The sequence below is a fragment of the Vigna unguiculata genome, chromosome 5 (assembly GCF_004118075.2).
Source record: "Vigna unguiculata cultivar IT97K-499-35 chromosome 5, ASM411807v1, whole genome shotgun sequence".
NCBI classification, from domain to species: domain Eukaryota; kingdom Viridiplantae; phylum Streptophyta; class Magnoliopsida; order Fabales; family Fabaceae; genus Vigna; species Vigna unguiculata.
This window is the reverse complement of record NC_040283.1, coordinates 10395010-10422256: the sequence shown is the minus strand read 5'-3', so window position 1 is coordinate 10422256 and position 27247 is coordinate 10395010. Positions and strand designations below refer to the sequence as shown.

Sequence of the window (27247 nt, the reverse complement as noted above, 5' to 3'; positions counted from 1 at the left end):
GCCAACCCATCTTGACTTCGACATATGTGCCAATGAGCTAATATGTGTTTCATTAACGAAGTAGTTTTAAGTTAATGCCCAATTAAATGAACTACAACTTTAGAGGTTCAGTTTCTTAAAAGTGAACTATGAAATGGTTCAATTTAAGTTTTATTGTAGATAGTTCAGCATTTTTAGTATAATATGATTGTTCAATTTACTATGGTATGGCAATTATGTTCAGTTTGCTCACCCCTACTTATAAGCTCTTGCGAAACAAAGGCTATATATATATATATATATATATATATAAAAGGAACAATTTGTTTAAATAAACCCACAACATTGAACAAAATACATCACTGAACAACACAAGACCAAACAAAACTTGAATACAAAAGAGAAGAACTGGCACGATACATTAAGACTAGGATTAAAATTGATATGTAATACACATTTGCTAAATTCAACCTTTCAACTTTCTTCATGACACCGTGGAATTAATTTATTCATGATTTATGCATTGAAGAGTCGTTGACCACTTGCTCCATGGTAGGGCGAGAGCTAGGGCTTTCACTCAAGCAAGCATTTGTCATCCTTAGAATCAAAACTATCTCCTTAGCAGTAGGTTTTGCAGGATATGGGAGACGTTCATCTAGCTTACTCATCAATGAAGGAATATCAAGTGTTGATTCCATCACATTCGATGAAGACACTAACGAAGTTACAAAATCTCCAGGGTGCTTTCCAAAAAGTATTTCCAGTGCTAATACCCCAAAGCTGTACACATCACATTTTTCATTCACTTCCATCGTGTATGCAAGTTCTATAACAAATTAAAGACTCGTCATAATATTTCCAAAAATAAAACAAAACCTACAAGCCCATCATGTTATCTTTTGGTACATGTACAAGATTAACAAAGAAAACTTACAAAATCATTATATTTTGAGTATAAAAGAGAAAAGGAATTAACCTGGAGCTGCATATCCAAAAGTTCCCACAAATGAGGACCAATTGGCTGAATTAGGATTAAGAAGCTTGGCCGTTCCAAAATCTGAGACATGAGCCACATACTCCAAATTCAAAAGAACATTCTTGCTTGAGATATCTCGGTGAACAATTGGAGGTGAACAATCATGATGCATATAGCATAAAGCATTTGCAACACCTTTAATGGAATCAATCCTTCTTTTCCAATTAAACACAGTTGCCTCTTCATTGTCTTTCAAAATCTTATCTATGCTTCCCCTTTCCAAGAACTCATACACCAAAAATGTGAATCGGGAATGAGAACAATACCCATATAACCTCACAATGTTACGATGTCGAATCTCTGTCAAAGCTTGAATTTCACTTCTGAAAGCTTTATCATTTGACCTTTCTCCATTTTGTACTGAATGGAGTTTCTTAACTGCAACAATTTGACCTGTTTGCAATTCAGCTTTGTAAACACTTCCTTGTCCTCCAACTCCAATGACATGTTTGTTGTCAAACTCTTCTGTTGCTTCAATAATGTTCTCATACACCATCTTTCCATCAAAACTCCATATCGCAAAAAGATTTTGGACTGATGATTCTGCAATCTGATGTTCTTTTGTCTTTGACCTTTGACAAAGATGATATAAGACTCCAAAGAGAAATAATGCTAGCATTGAAGTTCCCAAAGCAATGGGTAAAAATACCAATACGACTTTGTTAGTCTTATGATTTTGAGATTTGTGATGTGATGTTGGGCATGGTTCCAAGCCTGAGACATTACCACACAAACCTTTATTATTTCTCAATGCTTCAATTGTAGCCATATGGAAGGCCAAAATGTTCGGAAGTGGACCCTGTAATTGGTTGTATGATATATCAATAGATATCAAGCCTATCATCTCATCAAGGCTGGAAAGATCACCCGAAAGATGATTGTGTGAGAGATTTAATACTTCTAAACTTTTCAAATCTCCCAACAATGGTGGTATATTTCCATTCAAAATGTTCATGCTAAGATCAAGACTTTGAAGATATTTTAATTTACCTAACTCGAATGGAATATTTCCCGTAAATTTATTCTGGCTCAAATTCAAATGTAATAACTTGACCAAATTACCAAGTTGATTTGGAATTAAGCCAGAAAAACTATTTGCTCCCAGTTCTAAGGTCTCAAGATCTTGCAATGATGCTATTTTTATAGGAACATTCCCCGAGAGATTATTACTATTTAGAGAAAGTTCGAACAAATAGGTCAAATTACCTAAATGTTCAGGAATGTCTCCTGTGAGGTGATTTGAAGACAATTGAATTACTTGTAAATTGGTTGCCTGACTTAATTCTGGTGGAATGCTTCCTGATAAATTATTGTTAGAGATTTTGAGGCCTGTGAGATTATGGCATTTCCCCCATTTTGGAGAAATATGGCCATAAAAGTTATTTTCACTTAGGTTTATGTAATCCAAGTGTGGATATACACCAAAATCCTCTGTTAGATTTCCTGTCAAATGGTTTTGTGGAACAGAAACTCTTATGAGGCTGGAGCAATTCTTCAAACTCCTGGGTACTGGACCTGTGAAATGGTTGCTGCCAGCAGTAAACTTTAGCAACTTTCCACTATAGCAAACATTGTGAGGCAAATGACCAATGAAATTATTGTCAAATAAATGCAATGTCTCCAGGTTGGTAAGCATATTCATTTCTATTGGAATGTACCCACTTAAATTATTAGAGAATAAAACAAGTGTGGTGAGCTTTGTTAAGTTACCAATAGTGGAAGGAATTGTTCCAGAGAGTTTGTTTCCATTAAGACGAATAGAATCCAAATTGACCAAATTACCTATGGAAGATGGGATTGGTCCAGAGAGATTATTGTTTGGCAATTGGATGGTGAGAAGAAAATGGAGTTTTCCCACTTCAGTAGGAATGGATCCAGATAGATAGTTGTCATACAAGTAGATAAAGAATAAATTACTGAGATTTCCAATTGTAGGGGGCATTGTACCTGACAAAAAGTTATCGGACAAATCAAGTTGAAACAAATTCGTCATCATTCCAATTTCTTGAGGAATAGAACCCGAAAGATTGTTTTGTAGAAGCCATAACTTGATCAAGTTTACCAACTTCCCAATTTCCACAGGAATGTTGCCAGATAAATTATTTCCTTCTAGATATAGAGCTCTAAGGTTAATCAAATTACCTATTTCTTGAGGAATAGAACCTTGCAAGTTATTACGTCCAAGTCTCAAAAACTTTAAGTTTAGCAAATTCCCAATTTCGTGAGGAATATTTCCATAAAGATTGTTCTGCGAAAAATCTAGAATTACCAGACTGGTCAAATTTCCTATAGATTTTGGAATAGACCCTGTTAGATTGCAATTCCTCAAATAAATTTTTGACAAGACGGATAGATTTCCAATTGAATTTGGGATTGTCCCTGTGAGATTGGCAAATCGAATGGAAATCTCTCTCAAATTCTTTAATGCACCTATTTCTTCAGGAATACAACCATCGAAAACACTTTTTTCCAAGTATAAAATTTGAAGACTGACCAACCGAGTTATTTGAGAAGGAATTGGTCCAGTGAGATGATTGTGACTTAAATCAAGATGAGTGAGTTTGGACAACACCCCAACTTGAGGAGGAATAGTTCCACTGAAGAAGTTATGACTGATATCAAGAGTGAGGATGTTTGGAAGTGATGAAAAGTTGAGAGTTTGAAGCGTACCACTTAATCCAATGTTTGTAAGATTGATGTTGGAGACTGATCCTGAGTGGTCAGAAGCAATTCCAAGCCAATTGCATGAAGTATTGCCATTATTCCATGAAGATAGCAACGTTTGACTTGGGTTGTGAAGGCTTGCTTTCCACTTCAACAAAGCGTTGGCTTCTGTGTGTTGAAGTGAGAGTGAGGAAGAGAATGGTGCATGGAGAGAAATGACCATTAGAAGTAAAAACAGACATAATGATTGGAGCTTAATGGACTGAAGCATTGGGAATAAGAACACCATGGCTGCTATGGATCAACTCTTCAATCACTGGTTGTCTAACAGTTTGGATAAATTGAAGAAGATGCTTCAACTTTGAGAGGTTTATATATATTTATATATCGCTATGCTTTCGAGGAGTTCTGAACTATCATTTTATTTAGAGTTATTATTTTAGTTTGCATAAATATTTTGAAGTGGATATTAGAGTTATTATTTAGAGTTCCATTTTAAATATATATCTAAAAGATGGCTATTAACACATTTCTTTTATGTTACTTTTACTAGCTTCTTCTCGTATCTTTGAGTTTCTTATTACAAAATCGTATTTTGAACTGTTTCAAGTCAAATTAATGTTTTTCTCATTTATGTGTTTAATGAATACCCGAGTAAATGTAGACACATACAGTTGAAAGTATTAATAAAAACATTTTAGTCCAAATATTTATAAAGAAAAAAAAGTTTCAATTCAATAGATATACATAACCTCAAAACTTTATGAAAGATGAAAAAACCTTTAATATATCACTAAAAAAAATTCTTAAATAATGATCAATTTTAATGATAAAATATAATTAATCATGATCAATTTGTATACCAAATTATGAACTAAAAATTATTAATAACTAAAATAGTTTCAAAAATTTATAAGTAATAACTAAAATAGTTTCAAAAAAATTATAAGTGATAACTAAAATAGTTTAAAAAAGTCATAATTGATCTCTAAATAATTAAAATAATTTTTATTATAAATTAATTTTTATATTGGTCACTAATATCTAACATCAGTTACTAAATTTTGACTGTGAAAGAATTGATCTCTAATTAAAAAAATTTATTTTTAAATATATTTTTTATCATTAAAATTGATTATTATTTAATAATTATTGTGTAATGTATAAAAATATAGGAAGAAGTTAGTTTCTCCATATTGTTTTATAAAAAAAGAATTGTAGTTTTTTTTTACCTAGTTATGAAAAACATATAAGCACTTTGGAAAATGTTAGTAATTTTCGTTCATATATTTAGGCATCACTGATCTTCAGTTAATGAGAATACATTAGATGGAAAAAATCCTTTTATTTTAATTTATGTATCTCTTGTTAATATATATCCCTGCCATATTTTTTTTGTCCAGTCTTCCTTTTCAAATAATTACCCTCTCACATTCCTATAAGTTTCATTCTCTATTTTTATAACTTTCAATTTCTTTTCTCTGCTACACCTCTCTCTCCCTCTCTCTAACTGATGGTTTGAAATCCAAAATCATATAAAAATAAATAAATTATACAAATGAATATGTATTTAAAACTATATTAAAATTAAAATTAATATAGACATTAATATATATAAATAGTAAAAAATAAATAAATTTTAACCACAAAATAAAATAGTGGATAAAAAGTGGATAAAGGACTAGTACATGTATTCCTGTTAAGAGTTCATAACAGATCTCAATTGGTAAAAAAGTTATTCATTTGCGAAATGTCATTATATAGTGATTCTGTGTCTGTGGTAGGTCTTCTAAAATGTGTAGTAATATATTAATGATTTGTGAATTTTATCATGGAAGGTTTTATTATTATTTAGAATTTGTGTGAATCTTAAGCTGGACATGGTTCGTGATTTGTGGAGTAACAACGAAATGAAATAGGGTCGTAAATGGCATGATTAACGATGAACCGAAAGATACATAAATACACATATGCAAGTCTTCTGAAATAATTGCTTAGGGTTTGTCTACGAAGTTAATCATTAAGTTCAGATGACATGATTAACGATGAAGTGGTGAAATGATACATAAATACACTCCTGCAAGTCTTCTGAGATCATTACTGCTCTGAAGTGAATACATGCATGTTTTTCCTGTAAATGGCATGATTAACGATGAACTCGAATAATACATTATATATAAAATAAAGGTATAAGAAGAAAGGATAAGGATAAAGTAATAAAACTACTCCCAAATATAATAATTATTTAATGATAAATAATTTTTTATTTAATAAAAATATTATATATTTTATTCTTTTTTATTATTATATATTTTATTTTATGATATATATTAGGTTTTATTTTATTTTTATATAATAAGATATTATACTTTATATATTATACAAATTTTTAATAAATTGAAATAGAAACTCTCGTTCTCATATTTTCAATTAAGTATTTCTTTTCTAATCCTTCTACTTTTGTTTGTGTTGTATCAAACATTAAAAGAATTAAAATATTTTATCTAAACTTAAAAATTAAAATTTAACAAATTAAATTTTTTTATTTAAATAAAATAATTAAGAAGAAATAATTTAAAACAAAATTAATTCAAATTGAATGTATTTGATGTATTAAAAAATTGTGAAATTTGTATTAGAAGGATAAGGTAAAGTTAATAATGCATGTACATCCTTGTTACTCCACAAAATAGTAATAATAATAATAAATAAATAAATAAATAAATAAATAAGTATTTGTTTTTTCTTTTACAGCTTTCATACCCCAATGAACTAAAATATATTTTGACGTGGACAAAATTAACTAAATTATAATGGACCGTTAAAAATTACAATGAACCAAAAAAATGTTCATTTGAACTGAACTGAAAATTAATTTAGATAAATTAAATTAAACTATTTTTTTTTTTGAGTGGCAATACACTGCACTTTGTTTTCACTAATTTTTTTATCAGTTTTTTTTTTTTCAATTACTTTATAAGAAACTTAGGTCTCTACCATTTAGAGTTGCATAGTTAAAATTGTTAAAAGAAGATATACTTAAAACTAATATAACAATTTTTATAAAAAAGGGAAGAAAATATGAAATGAATAGTAAAAGAAAATGCAAATAGGTCTGATAAATTATTTAATAAACAATAATATTACTCCTAAATTATTTTTACAAAAATATGTCTATCGATCAATCTAAAAGTTACAAAATAATTTATTCATGATTTAACTTGTATAGGTTAAGACACAATTATTGAAGAAAAAGAAAAAAAAAAAAGAGGTTATAATTTAATTCAGTCAGTGACAAGTAAGTGAACAATTAACTAATAAAAGTTGAATTTTTTAAAATTTTATAAAATTAAACTATAAAACCGTACCGTTTATTTTCTATTATAAATAATTCAATTTTTTTTAATATAATATAATATAATACAATTAACTATAATTTAGTGAACTAAGATTAATTTTGTCTACACTTGGGTAATACACATGCCATTGAAATAAAGGAATTTAATAAACTAATGAAACTGTTTCCAATTTTTCTAATTTTCCTTTTTTTTTATATAGAAAATGTAGCATAGTGTCTTTTATAATACATGGGTCTGTATTTATTTTGCTTTAAAAATAATTACTTACTTAAATGCATACAAAAAATTACTTATTTTATTAAAAAATACTTTTTTTTTAATAAACACAACTAAACTTATATCTATTACTAAGAAGAAGAGAGGCATAGTGCTTCTCCTTTATTATTTTAAAATAACAAGGTGAAGGGGAAGAGAAAACGAACTGCCGTAGAAATACATATAAGTGAACCATTCACATTGTTATTGTTATTTAACAAAATAATATGGAAAGAAGTTCATTTAAAGATTAGTGATTTAATTTTACTTATAATTTATACTCTTCCTCTAAGAAATAACATTTAAATTATAAAAATCAATAAAATAAGTCGTTAATTTTGATTATAAATAATTTTATGAAATTAAATTTTATTTTAAAATTTATAGAATTTATTAGCTAAATAATAGTGATATATAATGGCATCTCGTAGTTTAAGGTGTAACTTTTTTATACCAATGAATGACTTATATTGTTAAATTATAGTTTAATATGAAAAATGAGTGATATGGATTATACTCGAACTCGACTATAAATTAAGAGTATAAAATAAAATTACCAATTAAGAATACATTTCAAAGTGGTTATATGGATTTTATAATTAGGTAAAAAGTACTATTATTCATTGTTTATTATCTTCTTCCTGTATATTTATTAGTTGAAGGTGTTTTTCTGTGATAGATATGTATTATTGATTAAGAATACTTAATGAAATTGAAATTTTATGATAGTTGGATTGAAATGGATTTAGTTATTAACTTTCATCTTTAAATATTGCAAAAGAGAATAGGATTCACTAAGGGCAAGAGTAACTCTAAAGAGTTATTTTTAATTTTCACTTTATATTTTAGTTTATATATATATTAACCGTTAAAATGAATTATGTTATATGTATATATTAATATCTTTTTCATAGTTATGATATTTTTTTATCATGATGTATATATGAGTTTTTATTTCAGATAAACATCACCATATCTGTTCTGTTATCCGTGATTGAAGAATTGATTGATTCATGGCAGCCATGGTGTTTGTATTTCCACAGCTTCATATCATTATGTCTGCTTCTATTTTTAATATTTATAATAATAAAAGATAATAAAATTATAATTATTAAAATGAATATAAATAATTTTTGAATTTTTTTTATTAGTTTGATATAATAATTTTTTTATTATAAATAATTATTTTAAAAATAAAAAATTAATTAAATTAAAAAAATAGTTAAATTTTTTAAAAAATAATTAAAAGATAAAATTAATTATATAGATTAGCTAAAACACCGGTCTTTGTATTCGCATTTTGTATTAAAATGATATATAATTAATTTATTAATAGTTGTTAAATATAAAATTAAAAAAAATAAAATATATAAATAAATATTTTTTAAAATAATTATTAAAAGAAGATATTTTTAAAATAATGATTAAAAATAATTATTTAAAAAATAATTAATTTTTAAAATAATAATTAAAGATAAAATTAATATAAAAAATGTAGATATAAAATAGAATATTTTTATATATTTATAGATAACATTAAATTATGTATTTATAACAAGACGATGGTTTATAGATATATTCCATCATATTATGTAACAAAATGAATATTGATTATGTGCCGATAAAGAAAAGTAATTATGGAAAGTTTTTGTCATACATAATATTCTTATTTAACTTAGATTATATTATTCTGTAAAAGGGTTAAACAAGATAAATAATGTAAATAATTTTTATAATTTTTATTCATGATCTCACAATATTTTAATATGTTCTAATTATTTAAGTTTAATATTATCAGTTTGAGGAAACATTAAGAAAAAAATTGAGGAAGAAAAAACAAATTGGGATGTAATTATTTTTTATTATTGGTACTCAAAATTGAACTAAAAGAAATTTCCCAATGTGAAAAATTCTACCAACACGATTAACACGAGTTGGTCGCGTCATACTAATGTGAATATAGAAAAAATAACTTACCTTATTCATACTACAGAAAAGTAAATGATAGTTTCTGATTAATAAAAAATAATAAAATTATAATTATAATTATAAAAATAAAAATAAATTATTTTTATAACTTTGATATAAATATTTTTTTTATCATATGTCACCTTTTTATTATAAATAATTATTTTATTTTAAAAAATAAATTAAATTAAAAAAATATAGAAAAAAGGGTTAAAAAATTAAAAAAAAAAACACTTAATAAATAAGATTGATAAAATAATTATCTTAATTAAAAAAATTATTTATTAAAAAATAAAAAATGTATATATATTAAGAGAATGAATTCTTTTTTACATAATAATATATATAATATTGTTAAAATAACAAATATTATTAAATTATAAAATAAAAACAATGATTTTAAGGGAAAAAATGTAGAAAAATAAATGATTTTTAATTTTTATTATGGAAAATTATTTTTTATTAGATAAATATTTTTTATTATAAATATCTATTTAAATTTAAAAATAAAGTTATTTAAAAAGTAAAATTAAAAGCATTGTATATATAAAAATCTTTGTTTATTACTAACCAGTGGGAAAAAATTGTGTCGAAGTTTGTTATTGTTATTTAACAATAAAAAAAATACTGATTTCATTCACTTCTTATCTGCCCATAGTTTAATTAGTTAATTTTAATTATTAATAATGGGGTGAATTTAAATTTTATTTTAAGATTTTTAAAATTAATATATAATGGCATCTCCTAAAGGAATAAAATTTTTACCAATTGAGATCTATATTATAATCCTAGCAGAAATATAACTTGTTCGCATTTTTATCATATTTGATTGTATTGTTAAAATTGAATTATTTTTATTACTTGATTGTATATTAATATGTATATGCAGAAGGTTGAAGCATCTTCTCCAATATAGAGAATCAGTGATTGGAGAATTGATCCACAGCAGCCATGGTGTTCTTATTTCCAACGCTTCAGTCATTATGTCTGTTTCTACTTCTAATGGTCATTTCTCTCCATGCACCATTCTCTTCCTCACTCTCACTTCAACACACAGAAGCCAACGCTTTGTTGAAGTGGAAAGCAAGCCTTCACAACCCAAGTCAAAAGTTGCTATCTTCATGGAATAATGGCAATACTTCATGCAATTGGCTTGGAATTGCTTCTGACCACACAGGATCAGTCTCCAACATCAATCTTACAAACATTGGATTAAGTGGTACGCTTCAAACTCTCAACTTTTCATCACTTCCAAACATCCTCACTCTAGATATCAGTCATAACTTCTTCGGTGGAAGTATTCCTCCTCAAGTTGGGGTGTTGTCCAAACTCACTCATCTTGATTTAAGTCACAATCATCTCACTGGACCAATTCCTTCTCAAATAACTCGGTTGGTCAGTCTTCAAATTTTATATTTGGAAAGCAATGTTTTTGATGGTTCTATTCCTGAAGAAATAGGTGAATTAAAGAATTTGAGAGAGATTACCATTCGATTTGCCAATCTCACGGGGACTATCCCAAATTCTATTGGAAAGCTATCATTCTTGTCATATCTTAGCTTTCGGAATTGCAGTCTCACAGGGTCTATTCCAAAATCTATTGGAAATTTGACCAGTCTGTTAATTCTAGATTTTTCCTTGAACAACCTTTATGGAAATATTCCTCAAGAAATTGAAATGCTAACACATTTGTATCAACTTGATTTGTCCGAGAACCTTTTGTCAGGTACAATCCCCCCTACAATTGGAAATCTGAGCAATTTATTATTTGTCTACTTGTATGGCAACTATTTATCTGGTTCCATTCCTAATGAAGTGGGAAAACTCCATTCTCTTTTGACGATCCAATTGCTAGGTAATAATCTCTCTGGACCAATCCCATCTTCCATCGGTAACTTGGTCAATTTGGATTCTATTCGCCTTGACAGAAACAAACTCTCTGGAACAATTCCTTCCACTATTGGTAACTTGACAAAGCTCACCACACTTGCTTTATTCTCAAATAAGCTTAGTGGACGCATCCCAATACAAATGAATATGCTTAACAACCTAGAAAATTTGCAATTATATGACAATAATTTCATTGGTCAATTGCCTCACAATGTTTGCATTAGTGGAAAGTTGATATGTTTTGGTGTTGCTAGTAACTTTTTCACAGGTGCAGTACCCAAGAGTTTGAAGAATTGCTTCAGTCTCATTAGAGTTAGGCTTCAACAAAACCAATTGACAGGAAATATAACAGAGGATTTTGGTGTATATCCAAACTTGGATTACATAGAACTCAGTGATAATAACTTTTATGGCCATCTTTCCACAAAATGGGGAAAATGTCATAATCTCACGAGCCTCAAAATCTCCAACAATAATCTATCTGGAAGCATTCCAAAAGAACTAACTCTGGCAACCAATTTACATGTACTTGAATTGTCTTCAAATCACCTCGTAGGAGACATTCCTGAAGATTTAGGTAATTTGACCAACTTATTCAAGCTCTCTCTCAATAATAATAATCTTTCAGGAAATGTTCCTATACAAATAGCATCATTGCTAGATCTTGACACTTTAGACCTTGGATCAAATAGTTTTTCTGGCTTAATTCCAACTCAACTTGGTAATTTGGTCAAGTTATTACACTTAAATTTGAGTCGAAATAAATTTACAGAAAATATTTCATCCGAGTTTGGTAAATTAATACATCTTCAAAGTCTCGATCTTAGCATGAACACTTTGAGTGGAAAAATACCAACACTGCTTGGAGAGTTGAAAAGCTTAGAAACGTTAAATCTCTCACACAATTATCTTTCAGGGGATCTCTCCAGCCTTAATGAGATGATAAGCTTGATATCTATTGATGTATCATATAACCAATTAGAGGGTCCACTTCCGAACATTTCAGCCTTCAATACGGCTACAATTGAAGCATTGAGAAACAATAAAGGCTTGTGTGGTAATGTCTCAGGCTTGGAACCATGTCCAACATCACCTCACAAATATGAAAATCATAAGAGTAATAGAGTCATATTGGTATTTTTACCCATTGGTTTGGGCACTTCCACGCTAGCATTATTTTTCTTCGGAGTCTCATATTATCTTTATCGAAGCTCAAAGACAAAAGAACATCAAGATGAAGAATCACCAGGTCAAAATCTATTTTCGATATGGAGTTTTGATGGAAAGATGGTGTATGAGAACATAATTGAAGCCACAGAAGAGTTTGACAACAAACATCTCATTGGAGTTGGAGGACAGGGAAGTGTTTACAAAGCTGAATTACAAACAGGTCAAGTTCTTGCCGTTAAGAAACTCCATTCAGTACAAGATGGAGAAATTTGCAATGTTAAAGCTTTCAGAAGTGAAATTCAAGCTTTGAATGAGATTCGACACCGTAACATTGTGAAGTTATATGGGTATTGTTCTCATTCCCGATTCTCATTTTTGGTGTACGAGTTCTTGGAAAGGGGAAGCATAGATAAGATTTTAAAAGATGATGAAGAGGCAATTGCATTCAATTGGGAAAGGAGGGTTGATGCCATTAAAGGTGTAGCAAATGCTTTAAGCTATATGCATCATGATTGTTCACCTCCAATTGTTCATCGAGATATATCAAGTAAGAATATTCTTTTGAATTTGGAGTATGTGGCTCATGTCTCAGATTTTGGAACAGCCAAGCTTCTTAATCCTAGTTCAACCAATTGGACCTCATTCGTGGGAACTTTTGGATATGCTGCTCCAGGTATTCCTTTCTTCTTTTATACTCAGACTATAATGATTCTGTAACTTTACTTGGTTAGTTTTATATTTGTTCCGAAAGATTTGATAGGTTTATTTTTGTGAAATATTATGATAACTCTTTTAATTTGGTACAGAACTTGCGTACACAATGGAAATAAATGAAAAATGCGATGTGTATAGCACTGGAAATAGTTTTTGGAGAGCACCCTGGAGAGTTTGTAACTTCGTTAGCGTCTTCATGGAATGTGATGGAGTCAACAAATGATATTTCTTCATTGATGAGTAAGTTAGATGAACGTCTGCCACATCCTGCAGAACCTATTGCTAAGGAGATAGATTCGATTATAAACATGACAAATGCTTGCTTGACTGAAAATCCTCGTTCTCGCCCTACCATGGACCAAGTTGCCAACTACTTTTCAAAGTAGAAGTCATCTTCATTCAATTGATTCCACATCGTGTTGAAGGAAGTTGAAAGGTTGAATTTACCGAATATGCATTGCATTGTAATTTTATTTTTAGTCTTGATATTTCTTAACTATTATTGTCTTGTGTTGTTTAATTGGTATATTCAGTTTTGTGTTGTGGTTTGTTTAATAAAAAAGGTTCCCTATTTATATAGGGCCTTGGTGTGGCAAAATATTTTAAGCTCGTGATTTACATTTTGAATTGAAATTGGTTTTAATTTCATATACAACTTGTTCTGACAGACTTTGAATTTATTGGGCATTTTTTACTTTGGATTTATTTTTGATAAATATAAATAGTATTGAGTCTTGTGAATGGGGTTAAAGTGAATGTGGAGTTTGTAATATTTATCAAAATCGTGGACATATTTCGAGAAGTTATTTTGTGTGAAAACCACTGCCTTGAACTGTAATAGGTGAACACCAAAGGGACTTGATAAAGTCATGTTAGTAAGAATTATCGTGTGATGATAATGTTTATGTTTGTATTTATATATGGTATCAGATGTCCGTATTTATGTTCATGCTTCATAACATATAATTGATTGTGTATGAAAATTATACTTAAAAGTAATTGATCTTAACTCTTATATACTGTTATGCCAACAAAAGATAAAAAAGATAAAGATATTAAAAATAGTCTTTTTAAAGTTTGAAAATAATTTCAGAATCATCAGAAAACCAAATCCATTTTAAAGATAAAATATAAATATTGTTATTTTATTCTTTTCAAATCATAAAAGTGATTTCTATTTTTCTTAAACCAGAGTTTATGCTAACCTTCAAAACCTCAGGCAAACTGTCACCACACCTTTTCGACACACCTTGTCAATTCAAATTGCCTTCAACAAACTGTTAATCAGATTGTTGTACCAAAAATTTCCTCAACCATATAACACTTCGGCAAAACCTTTAACCTAATCGTGAAACTCTTCTTTAATCTCCTCTAAACCGTAAGAAGCGTGTTCATCTATAAAGTTGTCATCATCTAGTTTTCGGTCATCCTTGTTAATATAAACAAAAATAGCGATCAGATACAATAACAATTGTATTAAAAGTAGCAATATAATGAAAATAACTTTGTGAAACCAATTTCACCGTTTAAAATCAATTGTAAAAACTAGTTTCATTGAAAAAAAATTGAGAACCAACTTCATTCAAAATTATTCAAAACAATCATAACAGTAAAGACTAAACAAATAAATCTAATAATCATTGTATTCATTGAACAAATTGTGAGATTTTACCTTTAGGACAAGTCCATCGAACATGGAAGTTTCTATTTAGTGAAATCTTCAATAAACGACAACCGTATAGCCTTGATCATCCATTTTCCTTGTGGATCTGGTAGTACAACTCGGAAGACCCGTCCAGAGTCACCAATTAGTGGGAGTCATTACCGCCATGAATGACACATTGTACACTTAGAAGTGTCAATTTGATTGATGGTCCATGGTCAGTCCTCACCCACTTTTCATTAAGCCCCTTTTTAAAGGACCCCAAATGTGGGACCAAAAAAAATTTCCAACTCCTAAAGTCCCATCAGAAGTGAGTTAGGGCCAAAAGTTAAGGTGGACTTGTCCCCTAAAACAATACTTTGAGTTTGAGTCAGAGCCATCTTGCGTTGGTTTGAACCGAAGGTTAAGTCTAACTGATTGGGTCGGGCTGATGGAAGACATAGGTCAGCCTTGGCAGAGGGAGGACATGAACCGGTCGGGGGGCAACAATCAACACGGGCAAAACTGGGGCAACTGCCAACAAGTGTCGAGCTTACACGGGCTGAAAACCGACACGGGCATGTTTGAGCCAACCCAAACCAACAAAAGACATAGGTCGGCCCAGTCCAATGTTAGAAACGTGCTAGCTGACAAGGGTCGGACAAATGACCGACATCTGTCGGCCCATGTCAACCATCGACACAGGTTAGGTTGATGGTTGGCACAGACAGATCCTTTTGGAGATACTAAAGCAACTAAGGCTTATAAAATACATATCTCTCGTTATGAAAGAAAAGACTCAATATTAAATGCTCTAGCTAAAAATCCTAAAATCATACCAGGGTACCTTTTTGCAAGAACAATAAGAAAATTATGTATTATCCAAATAAATGCTTAAATGAAAATGTCTTAATGTTGAAGGGTTATTATTTTATAGAGGGTTGAATTAGGTATATATTATAGGAAATAATTATGTGAAAAGGAAAAATGTCATTTGACAACCCTCTGTATGAATAAATGGTCCTAATAATAGTGAACTTTTGTATTTAAAAAAAAAAACTGAGAGAAAGGTAATAAAGGATAGTATCATATGGGAGTGATTTTAAAGTATCATTGTCCTATATTATAATATATATATATATATATATATATATATATATATATAACATCTTTTTATCCTAAGACATTTTATACTACTTTTAATCTAAAATTATAAAGCAATGAAATTATAGATTGTACTAAACAAATCTAAAGGAGATTGGACCGTTATTAGGCGTTCTTAATTAAAAGAACATGGAACTATACTAGGAAATTATTTAAGTAAAAGTTCGACCCTACACTAATTGGTTGACGACCAAGTTACTCGAGTGAAGATAACACAACATTACCTGAAAATTGTTCAAATAAACATTCGACTCTATACCTTAAAGACATATATTTTCTCTTATATATTATTTAATTTTGTCATTTTTATCTTATATGGATTTTGACTCACTTTTATTTCCGATAAATGCGATAAATCCTTTGTGGGTTTCTTCGATTTTTCTCTCAATCTTTGACATAGTGACGATTGAGAACCGATGGACTGAAATAGGAATCATATATTACGAATAGAAGATGATAGTAATTATTCAATACCATAGACAAAACTTATATTACAGTGTACTTATATTTAACCCGACAGTCCTTGATATGCTTTTGGAAGATAAATTACAGTAAGCAGTAAAGAAATAAACCAGTCCAACCACATTTTCCATAAGTTCGATTTGATCTCCAAGAACACAAGTTTTGAACTGTTAAAAGTAGAAAATTAAAAGTGGCAGAAGTAGAAGCATCTTCTTTGTTGTGAGTACCCAGTTTTAGGCTATACCAGATACTACTTTTAAGGCTTTGCTTCAATTTTGCATCATTTTGATTTAAAAGGAATGGCCCTCAGCACTATCTGATGGTATAAAGCTGCAAGTGCTGCCCCAACAAAAGGCCCAACCCAGAAGATCCACTGCACCAAAGTAAAATCAGTCGCATAAAATCTTTGCACTTTTTTTGCTGGTTGTGTACAACAGATAAAATAGTTAACTTGAATTGAAATGACAGATAAAGAAGAAAACTTCTAATAAAATTTAAGGATGAATTTTATCTCACGTGATTATCCCAAGCTTGGTCCTTGTTGTAAATAAGAGCAGCACCTAAACTTCTAGCAGGGTTGATGCCGGTCCCTGTGATAGGAATTGTAGCCAAGTGCACCAGAAAGACCGCAAAACCAATAGGCAAAGGTGCCAAAATCTACCACATTCACATGTGTATCATTAGATTATCATAGAACACAAATGTTACATTACAAATTTGATATAGTTGAATACAAAAGATGCATTGTTGGGAAAGTATTGCTCACTGGAACATGCGAGTCTCTAGCATTTCGTTTTGCATCTGTGGCTGAGAAAACAGTGTAAACCAGAATAAACGTGCCTACAATTTCTGCTCCAAGGCCATCACCTTTAGAGTATCCTTTACTGAGAGTGTTGGCACCACCACCAAGCCTCTCATATTGGTTTGATTGGAATCCCTTGACCACAGCAGCCCCACAGATAGCTCCTAAGCACTGCATGATCATGTAGAACACTGTCCTAGTGAGAGATAACTTGCGTGCCAAGAACAACCCAAATGTCACAGCTGGGTTAATGTGACCCCCTTCATTCATAAAAATCACAAAAGCAATCATACAACTATATATTACAGTCCACAAGCATACCAATTCACTGAAAATCAAGCTCATATACTCATAGAATATAGTATTATAAGTACTGAGTTTGCTTCCATTTCTAACCTGAGATACCAGCAGTGCAGTAGACAAGGGCAAAGATCATTCCACCAAATGACCAAGCAATGCCTTGAACACCAACTGTGGAACACTTGTTGGGAGATTTTCCCACACCCATCACAGTCAAAACTGTGACATAAAGAAACAAGAATGTGGCCACAAATTCTGCTATTCCTGCTCTGTAGAAAGACCATGATGTTAACTCTCTAGGCTCAAACAATGGAGCTGGAGGAGCCTCTCTGTAGTCTTTGCCATCTTGTGTCTGTGCACCTGTTCCTATTTGTTGCCTCTCCCCATACCTGTTGGCTCCTACCCTCACATCCTCATCTCTCCCCTCCATTTTCAGTGCAACTTCAACTGTGTTCTAAGCTTAGGCTTGTGTCTGGTGAGTAACCACTAACCAGTGAAATCTTAATATATAGTCGTAAGGATTTTATGAAGCTGCTATGAATGAATGGTGTTTGTGGAGTGAGGCTAGGGTGCTTTCTGGTTTGGTGACTTGTCTTTTTAGTTTCTTTCCTTGAGAGCATCACTTTGCTTCTTCACCATTCCTTTTACTCTTCACTTTCAAAGCAAGTTCTCAAAACTTGCCATAGAAAATAATCATTATAGGAAGGTAAATGATAGAGGAAACCACTGTCACATTGAAATGTGCTTGTCGATAAAAAAGTCTCTGCCACTATAATGGTTCCTCCACGCGTATGCTGTTGTATAAGCTCGGTTTAAGAAATTAAATCTCCATACAAGAGACTATTTACTTTTTTTTTTTCTTTTTTGTAAGGACCGTCGAATTTCAGAACACTTTTTAGCATTACAAAAGACATACAGAAGTTAGAAAGATTTTCTAGCAATAATGATTTTTTTTTTAAATTAATAAAAGGTTAGAATTTAGAATTTGAATTTTAAGGAATATGCAAAATCATAATATTAAGAATTTTATAGATTTATAAGAATTTGAATGATTTCATGCATTTTAAAAAAAAATCATAAGTACGTTGTATTTTTACTTTTTAAAGATGAAATGTATCTTGATTTAAAGAATCAAGGAATTTAATAAAGAATCAAGGAATTTAATTAAAAGTAGTGGTTACACCAATTCATTCATTATATACCTTCAACTCTAAAAGTAACAAATCTCGCATCCGTTTTATGAAATATATTTATTACATGTCAATAATTTCTATTATTAAGTTAAATATATTTTTAGTTTCTAAATTTTGATGCAAAATTAAAATTTGCCTATATTTTAAATCTTGATATAATTTGGTACTAAAAATTTAAAAGTAAATAGATATAGTCTTATAAATCCAACTATATTAAATTTCTCTGATATATCCACGACGTTTCGAACTGATTTTTGAGTTGTTTACACATTTGACATGTTTAAACTCAAATGTCAGCTTGGAACGTTATTTACCACGTAAACAAATAAACTTTGTTGAGTTACGAAGATTATATCTCTTTATTTCTAAAATTTTAAGACCAAAATGTATTAAAATTTTATATAAGAACAAATTTCAATTTCACATTCAAATTTAGGGACTACAAACATATTTAATTTTATATTATTTTTACATTAATAATTAATAAAAATTTGTTTAGCATTTTAAGATATTTCAACACTATTTTTTTTGTAAGATAAAACTCTTTACATTTTTTATTTCTTCTTGTTTATTATTTTTCATACAATTTCTAATAATTGTATTTTCTAGTTGTTGACCATTCTCGTATTTAGAGGATGTTATTGTTGAAACAATGCTACATAATACATTACAAAATCTTTTTTCTTGACCTCTTTACTAAAAAAAGAGAGAGTTTACACCTCCTAATACAATAATTAACATAATTCTATATTTGTCTCTCTAGAAAGTATTTTTGAATCTCCAAATATCATCTAAATCACTTGATCTAAAATATAATTTTTTATACATTTTATAGATTGAATTTTTCGGAAAGTATTTTCATATCTAGAAATACCTTCCCAAATACTCAATCCAGAAAATATTAAAAAAAGGCAAGAGTTTTTATTATTATTTTAATAAGGGGTAATTTGGAATTATAGATTTTACGGGGGTGCAGGAAGACAAAAGGACGTACAGGAAGAAAAGCCCCAAATTGAAATGAGGGTAAACCAAAGTGGAGATCTAATCTGGTTCAGTCTTACCCACTAGCTTGCTGGTCTTTGATTACTGAACCAAGGTTTTGCTCCCTGCACAAAATAATTACTACCTACACCCCTATAACTTTCAGTAAAAATTTTACTCCTCTAGATCAATTTAATGGTAACTTTTGAAAATAATTATATATATATATATATATATATATATATATATATATTATGAATTGTTGAATTCGAAATATGGATCTCGAACAGAAAAGATATTTGGAATTAAATAGTCTAAAAGTGTTTTAAATGCAAGTTCAGCCAATGCGCAAGAAATATTTACTGATAGCTAAATACACGTTACATTTAATTCTAAAGGGAAAGTCAATGCCGTATTCAATATTTGCAGAATAATATTTCCATGTAATACACGAGCGTGTGTTGACCTAAATTTATGGAAAGGGAATAAACAGTTATGCATTAATTAGAAATGAAGTAGTTCCAGATATTAAAAAGGTTGCTACAAGTAAACATAGAATATAACTTTAAGATAAAATTTGAAAGAGACGAAATAGTAGAAAACGTGCAACCATAAGTTACTTCACTTTAAGGAACATGATCATTATAGGGGAAAATTACCCAACGAGGAAAACAAGTAAAATGAAAAAACACACGTCTGTGAACGAAACCAAGAAATAATCGTAAAGAATAATTAAAAAATGTTTTTCAATTCTAAAATTAAATTTAATATATATGTCATAAATTTCAATATTTATTATTTATAAAATTTATAAGAGATGTATCTGAATCCACCATATATTTGAGTCCATAAAAAAGGTTGAATTATTACAATCTATGTCCCAAAAATTTGAAAGAAAAATAGAAAACTGATAAAACAATATACAAAGAAGTGTGGTAGGAGAAATTGTAGATTTAATGTAGTAGGATGAGTTGTAAAATTCACGTGTTTACCAAGTCAAACAATAATTAATAATAATATAATTACATGAATTTTTCATTTTTATTATAAATGATAAGACTATGATAATTTTCAAATCAATCTATCGCTAGTATTTATTGTATGTGTGTAATTTATTAAACCGAAATCTTTTATAAAAAATTTGTGACCACATTATAAGTTAATCAGTTAAAATTATGTTTTATATTTTATTTATTAGTTATCACATCTGTTCTCGTATATTTTTTATCTACCATAATTATATACTGAGAGTAGTAAGTTGCGAAACCATTTATATTGCCAAATATTTTCATAACCAATATTTTAAATTTCATTTTTATTAATATAACTTAAAATTAATTAAATGTAAAAGTTCTAAACATGCGTCCGTTTAATAGTGCATACACTATAATTTAGAGAAATAAATGTTAACTCAATATCAATTGTATCACATTTTTTTTCATTCAGAAATGTTTTAACCTTTTTTACAAATGTTAATATATCTCTAATTTGGTCTTATTAAGAACAAATAATATAGCTAATTTCTTCTTATCAATATTTCTTACTCTCAAAATGATTTATAGCTTACAAAGTAAAATTGTAATGTTAAGTGGCATTATATTTATTCACTTAATTACATTATTTGGTGTCACTTAAAAATTAATTCAACATGATACATTTTTTTTGTCCTTGTAAATGTATAAAAATTTAGCTTTAGTGCCTAATGTGAAACTGTTAAACTACATGTGAATGGCCTCTTATTTCCATTCACTCAAACTAACAGTGTCATCAAAAAATGACTATGAAAATAGGAGACTAAAATTAAGTGGTTTTAATTTGAGTAAAATCAAACTTTAATATATTTTTAAGGAATATGTTTAATCTTTTTTTCCTTATTTTATGGTTAGATTACCAAAATAAAATAATAAATAAAAAGTTGAAGAACATTGCAATTATAGGCCTGATCCATTTGAAGCCCAAACCACTGTCTACTAAAGCCAACCTAGGTTTTGTTCCTTTTCACAAAATAAAAAACATACACCAACTCAAGCTTCTCAACAACTAATGAAGAACTTCCTTGCCAAACGTAACTTAACCAAACATTTTTTTCCCCAAATTGAGGCTACACTTCACCGATACATTTTATTTTAATGTTGTTTTTTTCTCTCCTTTTTTTTTTCATTAATACATACACGAGAAGAATATGAAAAGCATACTATTTTTCAGTTACACTATTTTCAGTATTTTTGCTTTCATATGCATATTTCAAAGATAGATTTGACTTATGCTTTCATCTTTCCTCTTGATTTTGTCAGACAATCAAATTAGATTAACTTTTACTTAAAGCCATAAGTTGTTAAGATACACTGTAAAAGGGGTTTTGAAGTAACATAATCTCTCTAAATTTAATATGTTTTAAATTACTAGTAAAACAAAAAACAAAAACGCACTACTTTGAAATATATATATATATACTCTTTCCCTTTAAAGCAAAACACCTAGCACTATATAGTTGCTTCTTCTTTTTTCTAAATTTTAAATCCTATAGCTTCTTAATAAAATAGATGCTAGTGCGTTGCAATTACTATGTGAAGTCCAAATCTGCACTTGTGGAATGTTGGCAGAATATTCCTTCTGAGATTATTTAAATGTATGTGACAAAACCAATACAAGCATGTTAGAAAAAAATATATAAAAAAGGACAAAAGATCACACCAACTTAACTATTTCATAATGAAAGTTATTATTTGGTTAATTTCACCTATCCCTTATGTTTTTTTTTTTTTCATTTTGTTTTCCATTGGGGATTATATAATTAAAGAACAACTGAAAATATATATATATATATACACGTTGGAATCCAATAAAGTGCAATGTTGACTTCAATATTTTGGAATCTCTTTAATTTGATGGAAGCAAATTGGTTTTGGTGTTGCGGCTACTTGTCTGGTTATTGATGTCTGCCACTATTTGTGCAATCCACTCGTGCAATGGAAAGAAGAAAGGAGGCAAAGCATGGTGGGAAGACATTGAGAGCGAAATTGGAAGAAGAAGGGAACAATCTCACTTCACCATTCACACAACTTCCAATCATCTTTCAAAAAAACCCTAAACTTTTCACAAAAGAGAAACATTGTGTATATATTTTGAATCTTTAAATCAGGGACTTGATTTCATTTGATTTCAAACTCATTCAAATTAATATTCGAGTAGACTTTGAAACCAAGCATTATTAGGTTTACAAATCTTAAAAATGAAACTACTTTGGATTTAGTTTGTTAATTGCATAAGTTATTTACCAAAGTGAAAGAGTCAATTTTTATATGTATATGGATGTGTCCAAACATAAGAACCATCGAAATAGGATTTGTCTCTGAGGAAGCCTTTCCGAGGAAGACAAACTTTAGTTGATTTGATATGATTTATACAAAATAGTCAAACAAAACTTATGGTTTTGAAAATTAAATTAACATTTGAAACACAAATTTGATTACAAATCAAATCAAATATTTTAGGAAGATATAAACAATTCCATTCCAGACAGAAATATTTTTCTTTTTCTTTTCTCTGTCACTGTTTTCTACTCATGATGATCTGTGCTTTATTGCCAAGTTGAATGGGCATCAGCTTTTAACTCATTATCTTTGGAAAATGAAGGTATAGCTTTGTCACTGTTATAATTATTTCCCTTTTGCCTCTTTTTTTTCTTTTCTCTTATCTTGCTCCTGATTTAGGGTTTGTGTATGAGACAAAGAGAGTGCATGATTACCCATCAAAGTTTGACTGCAAGCAAAATGAGGGAAAAATTCACCAACCTTTCCATTAGATGATGCTTTCATGCCAAAACACTTTGATTGCAAACATGACATTGGTGTGCAATGCATATATGTGAGTTATGAAAATGCAATTAATAGGTTTTGCCACTAAGATAGGTAGCATCTTTGGACACACCATCACATAGTTCCTCAGTCATACAAACATAAAGCAACAACAACAACAACAAAAGCTTGTGATGATCAAATGAAACGAGGTTAATTAAAAAAAAAAAAAACATATGAAATCATAGCCAAACGCATGGGAAAAAGTAAAGCTAAGGTTCAAGTGTTAAAGAGGAAATCAAAAGTGCATTTTATAAAATGGACATTATTATTGTTATTATTGCTTTCAATTCTGTATACTAACTTGCAAATAATTTTGTCTAACTTTAAGAAGCTTCAATGAATCAAAGCTCAAATTTATAAGTTGAGTTGTGCAATATTGGGTTGATACATCATTATGATGTAATCACACTCATCAAATGTGTGTATGTACAATAGAATATATATTATTTTGACAGTTGTATATATTTTTTACAAAGTCTCTCGTGTAATTCGTGTTGAGAATTTAAATGTGAGTTTAAGTCTCACATTAGGTAAAAATGAGAAAATGAAACATCATATAAACTTATTATGAAAAAATTAATTTGGATTTTACTTTCTTTTTATCCTAAACAAATGTGAAAAAAAAAACAACTTGAGATTGATTAAATTTGTGACTATGAGCTTCTTCTCATTCAAGATCCAATTCTTTAAGAAAAAACAAAATTGGTAAAAGAGTGAATACAAGGGCACGTGGGATGGTGAAATGTGAGGTCTCAACAAGAGTAGATAAAGTGGATGAGGACACTGAGGTGAAGAAGAAGAAGAAAAAAAATGGTGTTTTTTTTTTTGTCTTAGGAATGGGTCAATTGAGCACAAGGGACCACCTTCAATGTCGATATTCGATCCATCCAAATGATTTTTCTTACGAACTCTCAAGTTCTCTCTTCTATGAGCTTCTACAACTTGGTCCCTCAGTTTCTATTTATAGATGTTCCACAAAGTCAAATTCACAACTATTATAAGATAAACTTCAGTTATATATATATTATAACTCAGAGAATCAAACACTTACATGGTAAATTAAGATCAGTAACTTCAGTTAATTATAAGACTTTTGTCATTATTATTATATAATTAGTTGAGATCGGTTACATTAATCATATTATATTGTTAAACTTAATTAAAATTTGACTATATATACCTAAACTTCATGTATTCCTAAACCCTTCACCATCTTAGCCTTCAAATTTATCTATTTTGCTTACCATTTTATCTATTTTATAGTGTGTGTTAAAGATTTAAGTTTTGAGGGAAAATAAATAACAAGACAATTTTTTTTTTTGTTTTAATGAATGTTTGCTATGATAATGTTTAAGAAAAAAAAATATAAATTTACAAAAAATTAATACTATTATTTTCTTCTATAACCACCATGTAAACTCTTTTAATTTAAAACTAGAAAAGTTTCATATATGTCCCCTTCAATTTTCCATCAAAACTAACTCCCAAACATACCTTTAATAATTTAATTCAATCACTAGTTGGAACAGTCCTTTAATTGAATCTGTAGGTGGCAATGGATCCTATGTGAAGGTTGGGGATGGAAGCTTATCACAGCTAAGCTTAGAGGACCCAACTACCTCAGTAGTACTGTTAGCAAGAGCTTCTTCCTTTCCATACTCAAAAGATCCTTTCTTTCTCCAGCAACGTTATAATAAGGGTAAGTTTTCTACACCGCGAACATATACATCGATTTGACATAAGATCAATTTATAATATATATAAATAAATGCAAACTTCAACTTATAAATCAATTTTTGTTAAAAATAATTTAAGTGTGAGTCAAAGTCTTACATTGAATAAAATAAACAAAATTAAACATTATATAAGATAAAAGACTAATAACCACATTATCTTAAGATTTTTGGACAAAAATGACGTCAAATGTCTTATATATGTAAGACCAATATTATATATATCTAGAACTACAATCTCTGAACGACTATAACCAAAGCATCAACTACTAGGACTATCTATTATTTTACCTAAATATTGATTTGTTATTATTGTTGGGTAAGGTGTTGACGCATTATCTCCAAAATTGGCCTTATGATTCATATATCAAAGTGGCACCCACCTTGTATTATGCTCCCTCAAGTAAAAAGAGTTCTTGTAATCTTCTCCTTCATGCGTCAAAGACTATACTTTGATAAAGGCCCCTCTGCTTTGATCATAGAAAATTCTGATTTGGCTTCTGTGCCCTCCCAATAATTACACTCTTCTTTAAGGTAATGGACCTTTAACAACCTACATAACCAGTACAATACTAAGAAAGGATAAATTGAAGTGCTACACAACAACACATGATCATGCGCTTGCGCACATAGCCCCAAAAAAATTCAAACTCATCTCATTATTTACCACGACTAATCCAAATGATGTTTTAGCAGGTTGAAGCATTGAATAGACCGATGGAAAAAGAAACTTGGGCATGTAGTATCCATAAAATCTTTAGAATCCTTTGCTTCTCATCGTTGCTAATTATTTCACATGTACAGCAATATGCAATAACTACTCTCTCTCTCTCTCTTCACCAAACAGATAAGGGGGCAGACCCCATTGAAGCTGCAACAAAAGTAGGATAAGGTTGAGAAGCACAATTTCTTAAAGATGCTCCAATATATTAACTTCAGATCTTGTTGATCCAGTATCTTTTTTAACATGCTTGTGTAAGTCTTACGATAGCATTGTGTGTGATTAACCATCATGGAGACCAAGACTCTACCATTTTACATTTTCCATCCATGTTCTCATTCTACACATCGAAAAAACACATACTAACCCTTTATCATTTTAAATTAAGGTTGTTATTTTGTCACGATTCTTCATGCTGCAAACAGGCAAATATAACTTATGAAATCACAGTTATGTTCGCAAAGAAACCTTACACTATTGGTTAAGAGTCAAATTTTGGTTAAGCACACAGAAGTTCATGATCTTGATCTACTCGATTACCAACCAGACAAAAATAGTTGATAATCTCTAGCAACACATTCGGAAGAAAAAATACATGTACCTGTGCATAGTATACCCACGGGGGCTCCATGCATATCAAGAATGTCTTGCATATAGACATGTCCACATGGCTAGCAACCTAGCCTATATGATTATCCTCCATAACTATAACCACACAGAAAGTATATATAACTCGTACAATTTATCAGTGAAACTGTTCTAGCTGAGTAGCTTTATGTGCAGGTATAGCAATTACACTGTTAGCCTCTTTTCATCTCACATGTCAGTTATAATATCCATGAATTCTGACAAGTACCCTTCCAATTATAACCTATGAGTTTTCCAACTCTCAACACACTCAGGAGGTCATGATTTTCAAATTTTATGATTGCTGCTTCCATAAATAATTCAGATGATTAGCCTCCACCAAGCCCAAACGCAAACTATAACCCAATTTAAAAACAATCAAGATTTTAATTACTCTAGCAGAAGTTGGTGGCATTTTCTAATATATATGATTCTGCGGTGCAGCAACAATCTGTTGATTACATAGAATGGACCCACTTGCTTCTTTGAGAAGATATATTCAATCTCTGACTCCTAACTATACATAGATGTTTGTGCGGTTTGTGACCGTTTTCTGTTAACTATATGCGAGACGTAATACCATTTTTTATGTCAGATCAATTAGCATGAGCTCAAAAAACCCCTCGACCCCTTAGAACCTGCAAAGACGCAGCTAGAGAGAGAAAGAAAGATCTACGTTCAACGCTTAAACATTATTATTAAGGACATTATGTGAGTCTATAATATA

General features: G+C 29.7%; 2 protein-coding genes and 1 pseudogene across 2 annotated transcripts; 1 reads left to right on the top strand and 2 right to left on the bottom strand.

Moving 5' to 3' along the window:
- Positions 1–488: 488 nt before the first annotated feature.
- LOC114183215 (probable leucine-rich repeat receptor-like protein kinase At1g35710) lies at positions 489–3968 on the bottom strand. Its single transcript, XM_028070146.1, has 2 exons — positions 956–3968; positions 489–805 (listed from the first exon to the last, which is right to left on the bottom strand). Exons 1-2 carry the CDS (start codon positions 3966–3968, stop codon positions 489–491), a joined length of 3330 nt encoding a protein of 1109 aa, XP_027925947.1.
- Positions 3969–10212: 6244 nt separating this feature from the next.
- On the top strand, positions 10213–13575 carry LOC114184843 (annotated as a pseudogene).
- Positions 13576–16295: 2720 nt separating this feature from the next.
- On the bottom strand, positions 16296–17931 carry LOC114183533 (probable aquaporin PIP1-4). Its single transcript, XM_028070584.1, has 4 exons — positions 17502–17931; positions 17070–17365; positions 16820–16960; positions 16296–16676 (listed from the first exon to the last, which is right to left on the bottom strand). The coding sequence occupies exons 1-4, from the start codon at positions 17833–17835 to the stop codon at positions 16584–16586; spliced, it is 864 nt and encodes a 287-aa protein (XP_027926385.1). The 5' UTR covers positions 17836–17931; the 3' UTR covers positions 16296–16583.
- Between the last annotated feature and the right edge of the window lie 9316 nt (positions 17932–27247).